The sequence below is a fragment of the Taeniopygia guttata genome, chromosome 6, assembly GCF_048771995.1.
Source record: "Taeniopygia guttata chromosome 6, bTaeGut7.mat, whole genome shotgun sequence".
Classification (NCBI taxonomy): domain Eukaryota; kingdom Metazoa; phylum Chordata; class Aves; order Passeriformes; family Estrildidae; genus Taeniopygia; species Taeniopygia guttata.
This window is the reverse complement of record NC_133031.1, coordinates 29,235,746-29,251,354: the sequence shown is the minus strand read 5'-3', so window position 1 is coordinate 29,251,354 and position 15,609 is coordinate 29,235,746. Positions and strand designations below refer to the sequence as shown.

At 40.8% G+C, this 15,609-nt stretch overlaps 1 protein-coding gene across 12 annotated transcripts in view; it reads left to right on the top strand.

The window, feature by feature from the left end:
- Nucleotides 1-15,609, top strand: part of ABLIM1 (actin binding LIM protein 1) — a 190,992-nt gene that overhangs the window by 84,942 nt on the left and 90,441 nt on the right. For all 12 annotated transcript variants that reach the window (XM_072931284.1, XM_072931287.1, XM_072931285.1 and 9 more), the window contains one exon: nt 5,344-5,478. Coding sequence is in view for 6 of the 12 variants with exons in the window: in XM_072931287.1 (XP_072787388.1) it covers nt 5,344-5,478 (135 nt within the window). In the remaining 6 variants the exon portion in view is untranslated. Of the gene's footprint in view, nt 1-5,343; nt 5,479-15,609 lie in introns of those variants that run through there.

Genomic DNA, 15,609 nt, shown 5'->3' with positions numbered 1-15,609 from the left:
GCTTGGCAGAATCAAACAGTAAGAGAATTTTATTTTTAAACCTTCAAGTTTTGAACTGCAAATCCTGTAAATTAGTTTAAGAAATCAGAGCCTGTTTGCACACAATTTTGGTGATTGGGAGTGGGGCTAGGTAAGAGGGCACACAGGGGCACTGCATGAACATGAGGGTATATAAGGTTGGGCTGAAGAACAAGGGTCAGTGTTTGAAGCCTTCTGAATTGGTGTTGCTCTGTAAGGGTTGAAGCTTTCTGAAATTGTATGTGGTGGCACTGTATCGTGACCATCTCAGCTGTGACATATGCTGTGTTGTCTCCAAGGCCATGTCAGGTAATACAGAGATGGAGGGCAGAGAGAGAGTTGTCTGTAGAAAGTTTTGGTTGTATTTACTGCCGTGGCAATCTCAAGCACAGTCCTTTACTTTTATTGCTGAAAGCAGAAAGGAGTGAAGAAATGTTAAAATATGCTAGCAAAGAACTTGGAGTAGTTTCACACCATTACATCTATGCTTTATTTTTTCTCCTTGATAGTTCACTCTTCAGCCAAGAAAACACAGTAGCTGAAAATCAGCATTTCAGAGAACATACTGCCTGTGTCAGGCCACTGCTAAGATATAAATGAAAAATCTGTGACATTCTGAGAATCCCCTTGCCTATGCAGCAGTGAGCACAGCCTGTTCTCAGTGCTGTGCAACAGAGCCCAGAGGTTGTGGAGCTACAAGTCACAGATGTCCTGTATCCTGGCATAAAGATTAAAGTTACACATTCTACAACATGGGTGGACTTGACTGAGCATAGCTTTTGGTTTTTTTGTAGAGGTATCCATGCAAATGGAAAAAATTATAAAAATTCACTTTTAAAAGAGTAGTAGCCAATATAATCTTTAAATTTTGAGGAAGCATCTTTTTTTTTTTTTTTTTAATTGCAGTTTAGAGTAAAACTGAGCTGAAAATATTTTATTGTGACCCCACCTGGCAGCATTCCCATAGCAAGGTGTTTCCCAGAAGCTTTTGTGACTTCCAGTTAAAAGCCAAGGTACTTCCTGGCTTGCAGCAGATACATGGAGTCTTGCCAGCAAGAATCTGCAGCTAAGAATCCCTTAGTTTGTGCCTTTGATTTCCTAACAGTTCTGTGTTCAGGGAGATAATCATCAATAAAGAAGTCTTCTGTATTTATTTTCATTGTTTTCTTTATTTCTTTATTCAACTGCATACTATTCAAGTAGTTGCTGTAATTTCCATTTCAGAAAGGTTTGTTACGAATACTGAGGTCTAATTTCTAGCTGATGCAACAAAAAAGAATTGTTTTTAAACTCTCAGACAATGATCTGCTGTAAAGAAAACACCCCAATAGAACAGTCTTCAACTTTGCACAGCAAATTAAGTCTTTAATTTTGCTCAGAAAATGCCTTTGGTTTCTCATATGAACATTGGGTTGTGGTCTTTTCTGTCTCCTTTTATTTTTAATTATTTCTTTGCAGGTCTGGGATTATTTTGAGATGTTTAGATAAATGCAGTAACAAGTACTCTCAAGCTGTTGGAGTTGCTTTGAATTTACATCCATATAGTGCAGTAGCAAAACATAATGAAATCAACATTGCTTGATTCACAAGGAAACATAAGGAATGACAAAAATAATGGTGATATGTCTGCAGAGTGATGCTAGCACAAAGCAACACTCCAATGACAAAGATTGTCTTCCTCACAGCTGAAGGTGCTATTGATTTTTTTCTGTGCTTTTTATTTTGCCCTGATTTAAATTATGTAATCCAGACTTCCCAGTTGTCTCAGTCAGTTACTCTGGGTTAATTAGATATTTAATGGGACATTGATTTGTCTTATTTGAAGCCTAAATGAGTTTAAGAAAGCATTAATTATTCATTGATTATTTATTTAAGCTGGTCTTGAGTGGAAATCTCAGCTTGTCTTGAAAAGTTCTTTGTGTATCTTTGACCAGAGATTTTAGGGAAAAAAAAAGTCTTCAGGCAGTGCCCAGCAGTCTTACACAAAAGCACCAGTGCACCTTGTCGTGCTGCTGGGGCTGAACTGGGATGTGACAGGGTTGGTTTGGAGACAGGTGTCAGTTCACATCCTGGACCTGGAGCTGGCGGATGCTGCACCTGTGTTTGCGTTACACCCCCGTGCTCTGGGTGGGCACCTCATGGTGTGAAGGCAGTTGTGAGCCCTGGTACCAAGGCAAGAACGTGACTGGCTGCCGTAGGTGCTTCTGTGACTCTTTCCATCCCAGTCCCTGGGAACCTTGGCATGGGATTTATTCTCACAGCAGGCTGAGGTTAACAGTGCTGCTGCACTTGGTTTACAGCCCCAGACACTGAAGACACAGAGCAACTCAAACATTCAGATAACTTAATTTTAAGCTGGTAGCTCCCAGGCTCAGTGACTTAGCTGAACTTAACTGGATGGCTTTATTCCTTTTAGGTTAGGGGATATCACCCAAAGAGCCCAAATATCTGTTGTGGAGTACGGGTTGGAATCTGGATTATCCAGATTCCAAATTAATGTCCTGTCACTGATTATACTGTCTGGAGTCTGTTGTAATTGTCTTAGACATGATCTAGAGTTTCCTTACTACATCATGTGCAGTCTGTGATGCCTGAGAAGATATCCTGTAGTTGTGGTGGGTAGGGTTGGTGCAGGTAGAGCCTGAAATATGGACTCTCTCAAGGTGTGAAATCCCTGCAAGGAGATGAACCCAGCTCCTGACTCTGACCTTGTCAGGTCCAGAGCAGCTTAAAACTGACATGTCCAGGGAGCTGGCTGGACTTCAGTCAGAAACAGTTCAATAACCTGCTTGTAAAGGTATTTCTGTTTTATTTTTTCTGTAATTCCCTGTTCTGTCCTGACTGGTAACTCTGCAAGGTCACCTCTGCCACTGAAAGGCCTTGTGTGTATTGCATGCATCCAAAGGAAAAAGCTTACAAGCAATTCCTTACAGGAGGGTGAAAGTCAATTATTCAATTTTGACCTACAATGCTAAATGGAGGCCAGTAAGACAAGCACCATAATTAGCTTCACTTAAGAGATCAGTCTGGAAATAGCAACTAACAGTATTTGTATTCATTTAAATGGCTTTAAAGGCAGAACTGGAAAGAAGATGCATCATTGGACCAGCCTTGAAAACAGTTATTTACTCTCCTGTAAAGAGCAGAGGCTTGTGTTTCAGATCAATACCAGAAGATCTGGAACCTGGTGTGCAGGATGTCAGGGTGTCCTACGTGTGTGAGGTGGAATAAGCAGGATGTTGCAGGTACAGATTGCACATTGCACCATATATACCTGAGGGAGCATTTTCCCAAATTCTTTATCCATTTCCTCTTGTGAGAAACTTTAAAAGTACACACTGTTAACTTCAGCTTTCATCAGGCCCATCTCAGGCTGTCTGGGCCTGAGAGGGAATTTTGCTCATAATAATTTAATTAGTTAACAGTCCTCTCTATATTTGTCTTTTATTCTTCCTTCCTTTCCTTCTTTCTTTCCTTCTTTCCAATATATTTCTGTGGTTGCCAGTGAACAGTTTTGTTTGTAAGAATGATAACTTCCACTCCAGAAACAGTATTGCATTGCAGACTATTAGATGAGGTTCACTCAAGGTAAGGCATTCAGTGAGCTTTTACTTCACTGGAGCTGCTAATTGAAATACTGATTGGCATTACCAGCTGAATTTTCTTCACCAGGATGGGCTGAATAACTGCTCAGGGGAAATAGTTTAAGTGAGGCTACCAGAGAAAGAAGTATTAAAAACTTTGAGCTTGAGTAGAAGAAATCAACCATTTTCTTTGAAGTCCAGGGTTGGATATGAGTGGTGATAGGAAGAAGAGCATAACAGTTACCATATTAGTCTGGCTGGACTTATAACAGAAATTCCTTGGAATATTTTTTATTCTCTATTCTTGGTTCTATTAATTGCCTAATCACATATTCCGCTTTTTTATTATTAATCTTGTATTTATGTAATGCAAAATGATAGCAGAATTTCCTCAGTAAGGCATTTATAAAGGAGAGTAATGTAAAAGGAGTTCATGGAGTGGTGAGGCTTTTCTTCTAGAAATCCACTGAAGAAGGGGAGGGATCTGGTGCAGTAAATATGAGCAAAGTATCTGTTATATTGCTGCATAAGCAGGAACCTGAAAAACAGCATAGTCCTGGCTGGGGTGATGCCAGGAACTGATCAGGAAAGGAAAAGATCTCGAGAAAATTCTGAAGATGTTTTCCAGTGACAGTGAGAGTGATGTATCAGCACTCAGTCCTTTGCAGGCCAGGAAAAGTGGGACAGGAGTGGTAAAAAGACAGAGGCGTGGGTAGAGGTATGTTTTCTCTGAAATGTTCTGATGAGCACCACTAGTTCGAGAACAATATTACAAGGAGGAAAGCTTCCTACTGCTAGAATGGGATGTGGGAGGAAGAATTAAAGGAACATAGGTTTGTTTGGGAACATTCTGGGTAATACTTTCCACTTCAAACAGTTCAGTTGAGATCAAATCTTGCTCCAGCTTACACCCGTGCATTTCTGTTAGGGCCCCAAGCTGCCACATCTGAAGAGAAAGTTAAACATGTTTTACAGAAGCCAAATGTGGAGCAATTAAACTTTTATTAGGACAATGAAATCCACAAACTTTCCCTGTTCCTATCCAAGCTCTGCTCTGGGTGGTTGGGTAGCTGATTACCACTGCCTGGAATTGTGTCTCCCTGACAGTATTGCAAATACACGGGTAATTTCTGCCTATTCATAGTAACTCTAATTTGCATGCAGAGAGTAATTTTTGCTAGAATTGATGGGAGTAGAGACAAATAATATTGGCTTATTTTCTCTTCAGAAGTGCTTTCCCTGCATTAGGTGTCTGCTGTAGCAAAAAGGAGATGTTTGTAGTTTATTTTTAGTGTAGTCATTTGCATACAGACTATCTGGTTCATCTGGTTTCCCAGAACTTGCTTTGGAATTGCTTTCCTTCCATGCTTTTTTGCTTGGATTATATACTTTCTTGGATTAAATTAGTTTGTACTTCTCCTTGTGTGCTTATCCAGTGGTTTGCACACACTCACGCTCTTGGAAAGAAAATGGAAGGCATTCTGAAACACTTTGTAGCATTTACATTGTGGAGGGAGTTTTTCCTCATCTTTCTGTAGCAGCCTCAATGGAAAGAAGTAGGAGTTGATGGGAATATCTTAAAACTACTAGTTTACAAAAAAAATATATTTAAATAAAATGGTGGTAACTTTTTAGATGAGCATAAATCATGACCAGATGGTGTAAAGAACACAGAGTTTTGTATAGGAGAAAATACTCTTTTTGTATGGGTTGAAATATCTTTTGTTTGCTTGCTTTACAGTGGCCCATGCTCAGGAGCCCCATCACCCCTCTGAAAAGCCAGTCATCCACTGCCACAAATGTGGGGAGCCTTGTAAAGGAGAAGTGCTCCGAGTTCAAGCCAGGCACTTCCACATCAAATGCTTCACCTGCAAAGGTAAAATTTTGATATTCATCTATTAGAAATGACGCAATTTGTTCAAATGTGCCTTGAACCACTGATGGGAGGTTGTGCTTCCTGCCATCAAGCCATTACAAATGTTCTCTTTGCTCAGTACCTGAGGGATTTGAAAGTGGGAAGGGTAAAGAAAGATGGTGATACTTAGGAAAATTCTATCTTTTTGTAGTTTTTGGTCTAAGGGCTTTTTCAAGGATCTGGAATTTTATTTTTAAACTCTTAATAGCAGTGACTGTCTTTTATTAGGGATAGTTAAGGAAAGTAAGGTCCTTTGTACTCAATTGACTGCTTAAAGTACCTGCTTTCAAAAAACCCATCAGAAAGGTTCTGCAAAGGTGTTCTAAGGCTTTGTGTCAGGGAAATGCCTTGGGAATGGGGATAGTGCTGCCCATTCCACGGAGAGAGGACCTGAGGGGCTCTTGGCAACTCCAGCTCATGCCACTGAGCCCTCTGTGACCACAACAAAGACTCACTGTGTTTTTTTACAAAACAGAGGTTTGACGAAGCGTTAAATAATTGTAAAACTATGCTTTGTGAATTCATTGCCTTTGAAGATTGGTGCCACAGAGCAGGAGGCAACCCTGGCTCCTTCATAGAGTTTCTGTTTAATGAGCAAAATTGCAAAGTTGGCTGAATTGAGTAACCAAAAAACGTGGGATGAAAGGTGAGAATAAGGATGAATGCCCAGGTCCATGTGCATCCACTGTCTGCCACAGTCAGTCCCAGCTTAGCACAGAAAGGGATTCAGTCTCCAGGTGAATGTAGCAGAGCTGGTGGCAAACATGGAGAAAGGTGCTGGAATAAATCAGATTAACTGGGCAACTAAAACTTACAGCAGAATCAATACCACATAGTTTTTCACTTCTATTAAACACAAGTTATTTTTTATGAAAGTCCATATCTAGCACCTGTACTGCAGATTCAGACTTTGAAAAGTGTCTCCAGCCCAGTTCCCGAGTTTCAGTTACAGTTTTTATGTTTCAAATGTGGGTGGAATAGTTGTGTGGTTGCTCTGTTCTTCCACTTCCTGAATATATGGAATATAGCAGAAAATAGAAATAATTGTTTTCCTATGTTACTAAAGGTTTTGTTTTAAATGTCACTTGAGTTATTTATATGCTGAAAAATCAGTGTCTAGAACCTAAGAAATTGTTTATTAACTGTGTTTTTTAGTTAAATACAGCCAAATAACAAAAAAAAAGCTTACACTTCAGCTGTACATTAGCACATTTTTTCTGTGCCAGTCTGGAGTGGCATCAGCCCATCCTAGATGGCACCATGGAGCTGTCTGCCCTGTTTCTGGAATGCTTGGGGCAATGCATATCTCTTTCTCTATTACAGCTGCCGTATTTCAAGCAGTACTTGATGCCATATAATCCCTGAGCAGTTCAAAACCAGCAATTTGTTTATTTTCTTGTTCCTGTCCATAGTGAGTAGTGGTCTCAATTTACAGAAGATACTGGATTAGGGTATTTTCAGCATCAGGTCACCTGAAACCTTTTGAGTCACAAGGAGAATGGTAATTCAGGCCAGGCAGCAAACAGTGTCCTTAGGACCTCCTGATAAAGAAGGGGGCAGATGGAGCAGGGCTTTGGAATTGTCCTGATGAATGCACCACATTAATCTTGCTTTTTTTAGGAGGCGTGAGGTCTACTTTCTTCTTTCACTTGTGTTTTAGTTACTTACTCATAAGCTGATTTTCTGCTTTGACTATTCTGTTGCAAGACTGGATTTACTAGTATACTTTTTTGTTTTTTGTTCTTTCCTTCCCTAGAGGAATGTCTAAACTTATTGTAGCTTCTGTTTATGGAGACATTTCCAACCTGATGAGGTTTAGTTTAAGATTCTATAATAATATTGACCTTATGTGTGCTTGCATGAAGAAGGGAGAGAGACCCTTGGGAGAGCTATAGAAATAATTCTTTCTGGGGGAAATGAAACTATAATTTGTACCATTAGCTTGTTAAGGAAATGGAGGAAAGTAAATCCAGTTTGAACCGAGAAGGGCCAGAGCTGAATGCTTGAGACTGTTCTCATGCTGTTCATTCAGTCTGTGCCTTATTCCTTGGGTTTGTTTTCTGAGTGTTATCTTTTTAGAGTTCATTTGTCTTCACAGAGAGAAAGGAGAGGGGTGTGTGGGAGGTTGCTCCAAGTCCTGTTTTGAATCTTTTACCTGAGCTGCAGATTTTGTTTATTGTTAGCCTCTATTATTTGAGTGAGTGCAGTTTTTGTTTAAACCATACAGTTATTTACTGACATTGCATGTTGTCTGACCATATGGTTTATACAAGTGGGACACAGCTGTTCAAGTAAGTGTTTTTTTCCCTCTTAGTCTGATGGGTTTTTAATATGACATGACTGCAATTCTACAGGAGGTGGAGTTAGACCCCCCTCAGTTTATGAAGTGTGTTGTTAGGCAGCAAAACCAACAGATACTGGGACCAGGATGTATCAGCTGCATCTACAGGTGGCTTGGTTATCTTTTTCTCTTTTGTGTACTAAACTTTGCTCTTGAGGCTACAACTCACATCTGTTATGTGAAAGACCTGAACAAGCTCATACTTGTCTGTTTTCATACTTGCTGGAAGTGTTTAAACTTTTATCCACAGACTTTGAAGATGTGAAAAAAAATCCATTTTTTGATAAAGCTGTCACACAAGTCACAGAGTTTGTGTGATCCTGTTCTTTGCTCTGTATGAGAGTCCTTTTTATTACTGCCATTCACGCTCTCAACTTTGTTTTTACCTCATACTTTTAAGTGTATTTGATATGCTTGTAGTCCTGCTTCCCTGGGTTGTGTCAGAGGCTCTTAGGCACTCCGTGGCTGCTTGGTTTGCATGTCAGTGGTGGCTGTGGCACTGCAGGAGCACGGTGACTTTCGTCTCCATGAGCATCAGCCAGCTTGGGCCGTGCTCGTGCGTCACATAACGTGAGCAGAACTCGCCCTCCCCAGAGCTTGGTGCTCTGTCCATCTCTGGAATCTTTCTAAGAACAGGGGAACTGCTTCCTGCCAAGGATGACAAGTAAAACCTCCCCTGACTGACGTGTTCCCATGCCCCCATGATAAGATGGAGCTTGCAGGACTCTGCCTTGGCGAGCCATGTGTCCCCAGCTGCCGTGTCCTGTCTGCCTGCCAGGGCCGCCGCTTCTATTTGTGGCTCTCGATAAGAGCTGATAGGAAAACAAAAAAGCTGAAAATGGTGTGGCTGTCCCCAGGAAGGTGAGCTCTGCCATCCTTCTGATAGGCAAAGAATTTCAGGCAGGCAGCAGCTGACTGGGAGCTGGAGTTAACAGGGGAATGATGGACAGAGGAGGGATAAGAGACATTTAGCAGTGCAGCTCCAGGAACACCATTCAGAGCAGTTCTTTGGCTGTTTCATAACAAAGTCCCTTAGCTTGCAAGGGAATTACACTGGTTGGTGTTAAAAATGCAAATTTAATAGGAGTCTGCATTACCTCCAGGTGTAATAGATAAGCTTTAAAGTCTGTTTTAGCAGGAGTACACTTCTTATCATACCAAATTGTTAATCTTTACGAGGCAATGGAAACAGCAGGCTGAGAGGAGATAAGAGATAAGGAGGTTGAGCTGGAGACATCATTGGGTTTGTCTCAAATAAACATTACCATTAACAAGAATTAAGAAGTGGCTTACAAAGAAGTAAAAGTTTTTCTTGTAAGCATCTATGTACATGAACAACTTTTCTGGAAAAGCTAAGACTACTCACTGCAATGCTGTTCCATATGTAAATGTGTGTGGGATCAGGCCCTAAATTACAATGTGCATGAGCAGAGATTTTAATATCTCAAATTGTGATCTGATACAAATGATAATTTTCTACCATTGTCAGTTGATTACAGTTCACTTTACCCTATTGCATGTACTAGCAGAGGAAACTTGGAGGCTAGCAAAATTGCTATAATAAGGCTTTATTATTAAGCCTGTGATTCATCTTTTGGGTTAGAGGGAAAAGCTGGTTTCAGTACATTGTATTGCTTAACAGAAAAAGCTTTACACTTTCATAGTAACAATGTAAAAGTTTACATAGCTTGATTTTGGTACATGGAGAGATTGCTTGAATTATCTTAGCAAGATAGGGTAGTGTTTGTGGTAGGAGTGGTTCAAATACTAGATTCATGATGTCAAATATGAATTTGAAGATTTATACTTTTTCTAGTAATGTAGACTTAACAAAAATTTAATCTCATAAATGAACAATCCTGCGATAGGAATATGGATGGCGTCCTTAAGTTTTTCAGTCCTCACTATCACAGAATCATGGAACGGTTTGGGGTGGGTGGGACTTTAAATCATACAGCTCCAGCCCCTCTGCCATGGGCCAGGTTGCCAAATCACTAGAGCAGGTTGCTCAAAGCCCTGTCCAGCGTGGCCTTGAACACTTCCAGGAATGGGATATCTGCAATTATGTGGAATAAAGGTCAGGTGAAAATATTTCACTGTGTATCAATGTTTCACATGCTACAGTGATATCAAATATCAAATGGCAATTACCTGCTAATAATCTTGCTAATTATAAGGCAAAGCCAAATCTTGGCATCCAGGAAGCATTCCACAAACCCAGAGTATTCCACAGGGGGAAAAAAAAAAAATTAAACTTCTATTAAAACATTGTTATAAACCAGCATAAAGCAGTTTCTTAATTATGGAATAAATGTGACGATTTTCCTCTCTTCAGTTAGGTGTCTCTCGAGCTTAACTTGCAGAATCCTCTGTGGTATGTTTAGGTTCCAGGCACAGGTCTGGGTTTTTTATGAGATGACTTTTCAAGGCTACATCATCTGTAGTTGAATGAGCCTGACAGGGAAGGGGGAGGCTTCCTAAGTTTAGATTTTGGGATGCTCTGTAATCTTTGACTTTGAACTGGATCTTTCTCCCTTGAAGTACTGGGAAGAAGTCAGGGTCATGTAAGCAGACACTATATCAACAGGCTGGAATGTGTTTTAAATCATTAGTTCTTTGACCTTTGATCTGCCATCGGATTCCTTCAGTGGCAGCAGGAGGAGGCTGCAAACAGGCTGCTGGGTAGTGCTATAAATACTTCAGTGTCAGTGGATGGAAAGTTTAAATATGAGGCCATTCTTGTAGTAGATAGCCAGGGCAGTGTTTGAAAATATCTCTGCATTTTCACCAATTCTTCTGGAACAGAAACTGATGTGTGGATGTGATAACACACGTGTGGGTAGAACATGCTTCTTCCTAAGCATCATGAAATTATATGAGGTCTCTTGAAACTGAATCACTGAACCAAGATCCAGGTAGAAATGGGAATCTGTTGTTTCTGGGAAGCTAACAGAGGTTAAAAATTCCCCCATGTCTGGGAGTGGAATTCAGATGTGAATTCATGCATTCAGGTAGCTTGATGTGAAATCAAACCTCAGTTGCAGCTGTGAGATAATTGCCATTTCTGCATTTACATATCTTAGCTGCTGTTCTTGAAGACTGTTCTTCTTGCAGTGATGCCTACTGGCATTTCATTTCAGGTTCAGTTTCTTTCCATTCTGAAGCGGATCCTTACTTTTCTGTTGGGGTTAGAATACTATTAATGACAAGTGATTGATACCAATCTTGGTTTAGTTGGGCTTGAGGTCTCTTGAGGGACCAAACATTTGACAGGAAATGAAATTAATTGCACTACTTGGCTAATACTGATGAATGCTGACAGATGCCATGTCAGATTTTAAAAACCTACTGGATCCCTTTGGAAGTAGAGGAGCAGCAGGATGCTTAACAGGTGCCTGATGAGCAGGGCAGAGCATCTTTACAAAAATACAGAAAGTTTCTTGGCTTTCTGGTCAGTGCATCCTTCATTTGCCTGGCTTGGGTGAGGTTTATGTTTGTTCTATCCTTAAATTCCTGGTTTGCTTATTTAAAATCTTTTTAGAGAGATGTTTCCTCTAGATAGTTACAGTCAAGCAATCCGAGGCTAAACTTTGACATTTTTCCTCTGATTGCCTTTTCTTCAAGGTTCATTTCCCACAGACCTGTAAATGACTTTGATCTCCATGTCGTGCTTAGTTTAATGTGAAAGGTGTTGCAAATGGTTGAATGATTCCTGCCATCGTTTCCATCCTGGTGCACAAAGCACTGGTATTTCAGTGGGGAAGCTGTAACATCGCTACACTACATCCAGCTGCTGTTTGCTTGCTGCTGAGCTCAGGTATGAGCTGCTGGCTGTTGGATTGCTAGAAAGTCTGAAATTTGTGCAAGTCAGGTGCAGACAGGAACAACTCCCAGTGCAGCATTATTTGTGTCTCCAGTGCTGGAGGACTGAAGGCAGGGTCGTGGCATTGATTGGGAAACTGCTCAAGTTAAAACTGAGCTAATCTGAGACTCAGAATTCACTTTTCAGTTGAGTGAATGCTTGCATTGAATGCCCAGGGGTCTCAAGCAGGTGCCACACTGAGAGCTATTTGTGTCACAGTGACAGCAGCACTCAGGAGTGGTGCAGGCAGGATGCTGTGAGTGGAGGGTCAGGGATTTTCATGGGAAGAGGAGAAAGGCCTGACTGAAGGCTAGAGGATGCTTCCCAAGGGGGATCTCAGACCAGTTTAGGAGAAAAGGGGAGAAATGCAATCTTGTCTTTTGCTCAGGAGATGTTTTAGCTGCTAAACCTTTCTTCTACCAAGTTACCAAAGCAGATTTTAAGGTCCCCTGTACCTGTTCTATGTTTATGTGCTTTGACTTCCCAGTGTTGTTTCTGGTGTCCATCTGCTGAAATGGAAAGAGATTCCAGAAGCACTGGGAATGCTGGACACAGTTCCAAATAGCATCAATCAAAATGCATCTCCCATCAGCGTATGACAGAAAAAATTCTCCAGTGGCAGGAATGTGACAAATGCTCACTGGGATCTCTGTTACAGGTTTTGCAAACTGCTGGATGCATTTCTTACTGGTGCCTTGCTATGTCCCTGCCAGGGTAGTGCTGCAGCACAGCTTCTGAGATTTACTGTTCCTATGTGCTTTTCTGATGATGCTTGGATGTATATTCATTCTTTAAATGAGTTAGACCAAGAAAAGTGTTGGTAAGAGGAGTAAAAGGCAGAAGGACACCTGGTTAATTTGAAATGCAGAAACTTTAAACTCTAGTAAGAACTTGAACCTTGCTTGTTTGTTCAGGGTTTGTTAAGGGTTTGTTAAACTCTTACGTGGAAAAAAAAAAGAAACAGATTTTCCCTGTGTATTTTTTGGATGTAGGTGATAAACTGAAACATTTCCAAATTCCTTTCTACCTTCAAACAACAGATCCATTATGTCCTAAGAATAACTGTTGTATGACTATTTCCCTGCTTCAAAACAGCACCATTATTCCATGAAGGTGAAAAATACAAGAAAGAAATAATTGAATTTGCACCTTATTTAATGCACAGTAACAAAGTAGATGATTAGAATTTTCTTAATGAATGGCAATCATATCTGCAGACTGAGAGCCCAGATTCACAGATTCTCTCTGTGTGTTTTTTTTTTTTTTCTTCTGTGCTGAAACAATTTTTACTTAACATCAACATGGAGTTCAACTCTCCCTGACTATAAGGATATGGAAATCCTAAATAATGCTCAGTAGGATCAAATCCTGCTTTTGTTCTCTTTGGAAAACTCTGGTCTCCTCATTTTTATCATCACCATTAAAACTTGGAAGTGACTCACCTTAAGAATGGTCCAGGTCCCTGAATCTGCAGGCAGCTGGATTGCTCTTGGCCAGCCCAGATTTCCATGACAGACCCTGTAGCTTTGGGAGCTGAAAGCAGCCCTGACAGTATCTCAACCTTTCTGTGCTCCAAGGATGCAGAACAAGAGCTCCAGAGAGTAGCTGAAGACAGAAAAAGCTGGTGGGTGTGTGTTTTCCTTACAGTGGGAGGTAGAACTCTATTCCAGCGTATCCCATTCACAAGGAGGCAGGATGATTTGTTTGGAATATGAAATTCTTTGATATTCAGACTCTGAGAGAAAGGCTGAGTTCCTCCAAGAGCTTTTGAAGATAATGGTTTCTTTTTTCATTTAAAGAAAAATGCTGGCTTTTTTTTGTCTCAATGCTTGAGGTACCTTAGGGAACAGAAATGCTCCCCAGTGTCTCCTGTTTCATAAAGAGGGTTTTGGTCATGTTAAACAGAATTTCTCCCATCATACTGAGCAGGTAGGATCTTGGGAAAATGTTTTTCTTATTTCTGTGTGATGGATGTTTACAGAATACATCTTGCTTTTTGCCTTCTCAAACACGATTTGTGCATCACTGTTGGCTCCACAAAGTAATTCTTTCAAAGTCATTTTTCCCATCAATATAGGAAAAAAATAATTTCATGTTTACAGTTAACTGCCATCATTTAGCTATAAATTTTTCTCTGATGACATGATATGTGTACCACAGCAGTTCATAGATCACACCACCAGAATGAACTGTACATATGTAGAGTTCACAGCTGATTTCTCTTCACTGCCTCTGCTGCTTGAGGCATGAACAGTGGTGGGCATATGGTCTTTCTTTTTAATAAAAGAGAATCACAATTTGTCCTTTCTTTATTTGTGGTTTTTCTATAGGGGCCATAAATGTGTGTGCTAAGGAAGTATGTGTCAGCTTGAGGGGGTACATTGGCAGAGACAGGACTTCTGCACAGTTGTAAAAAGCAGAAAAAAAAGAAATAAAAAGAGCTATTCAATCCCTTCTCTGTTACACACCACATTGTGCATAGGGTGTGGGTACAGCCATGTTTGTCCTTTCTGATTTGATCTCTGACTCGAAGTGAAAGCAGCCGGCTGGAATAGCATTTTTCCAGCCATGGATGTTAACAGTCTGGGTGACCCTTGTTTTTCCTGTGTAGCTTAAAGCTGTGATTAGTGATAGGAACACATGTGCTAAATTGACTGCAAAAATCCCTTGTAATGTGGGGTTGCCAGGGCTTGTTTCTGATTCTTGCAGATTGGTGTGTGCTTCCTGCTATGTGTATGCCAGAGACGAATCTGCTGGGGGCTCACATCACGAGCACTTCTGCTTGGGTCTGAATTCATGGTCAGAACACAGCCATTCTGAGTTATTTGCAGAATGAGTTAGAGACTGGGTAGAAAGAAGACTTCATAAGGAAAAGGCCAAAAGAAGGAGCTTTATTTTGATTAATAGCAATTGCTGTCTGTAAAAGACTTGTGAAATATTCAGCCCCCATTGAATCCCTGTGGGCGTGCATGCAAAGGGGGCAGAGCCTAATAACTGTGAGTGCATGACCCCTTTCCTTCCAAGTTTGTAGTAGTTTGTGCAAACAATGATGTGCCACCTTTTTGTGATGGTGAAGCTGGATTTTCAGAAGAAGCTAGAACAGAGGTGGTATTGAAAGTTACATTTTATCATCCCAGCTTATTGGATATTGCCTGTGCAGGTAAAGGAGGCTGCAGTGACCAAATGAGTTCTTCAAAAAGTGAAGAACTGGGGATCATAGCTATTGGTTTCTGGGCCTCACATTGGGCCCATCCCTGGGGGTTCCCCTGTTGGGAGGAAACCCTCCTGGAGCGGTTCTGTGTCAGGAAAAGGAGATGCACATGACTTTTTCCATCTTCAGCTTCTTCTTTATTGTTATCTTATCTAAAGGTTTGCACACTGTCTATACCAGACCCTGCGTGGTGGAAAAGCACCGCAAAAAATGGCCAACAATCTCTTGTTACAAGGTCTTTTAAGACTAAACTATCCAATTAAGAAATGATACCCAGATTATTTTCCCTTTTAACCCAATAATTGATACCTCAAAGCCCCCAGTGTGGACTTTTCTGCCCAATTACAAGACATCACCCAAACCCATGAAGAAAAAGGAAGAAGAAGGAGCTCAGGACAACGCCCTATGCCCTCCACCTTGTTCCCATCTGCAACATGCTAAAAATCCCAAAGCCTAAATTTCTCACCCAAGTGGCATACTATACTACTGTCTATAGTGTATTTCACACTTTTGTGGACTCTGGTCTATCTTGAAGTCTCAGAAGCTTTCTCCACGAATGAGAGTCAAAGTCAGAGCTTCTCTGGGGGTCAGGACCCCTCAGAGCAGACAGAGAAATATTCCCTGTGCCCTGGCTTCTCACAATAGCCAGCGAGTTCATACATTCATCTCCGGAGGCAG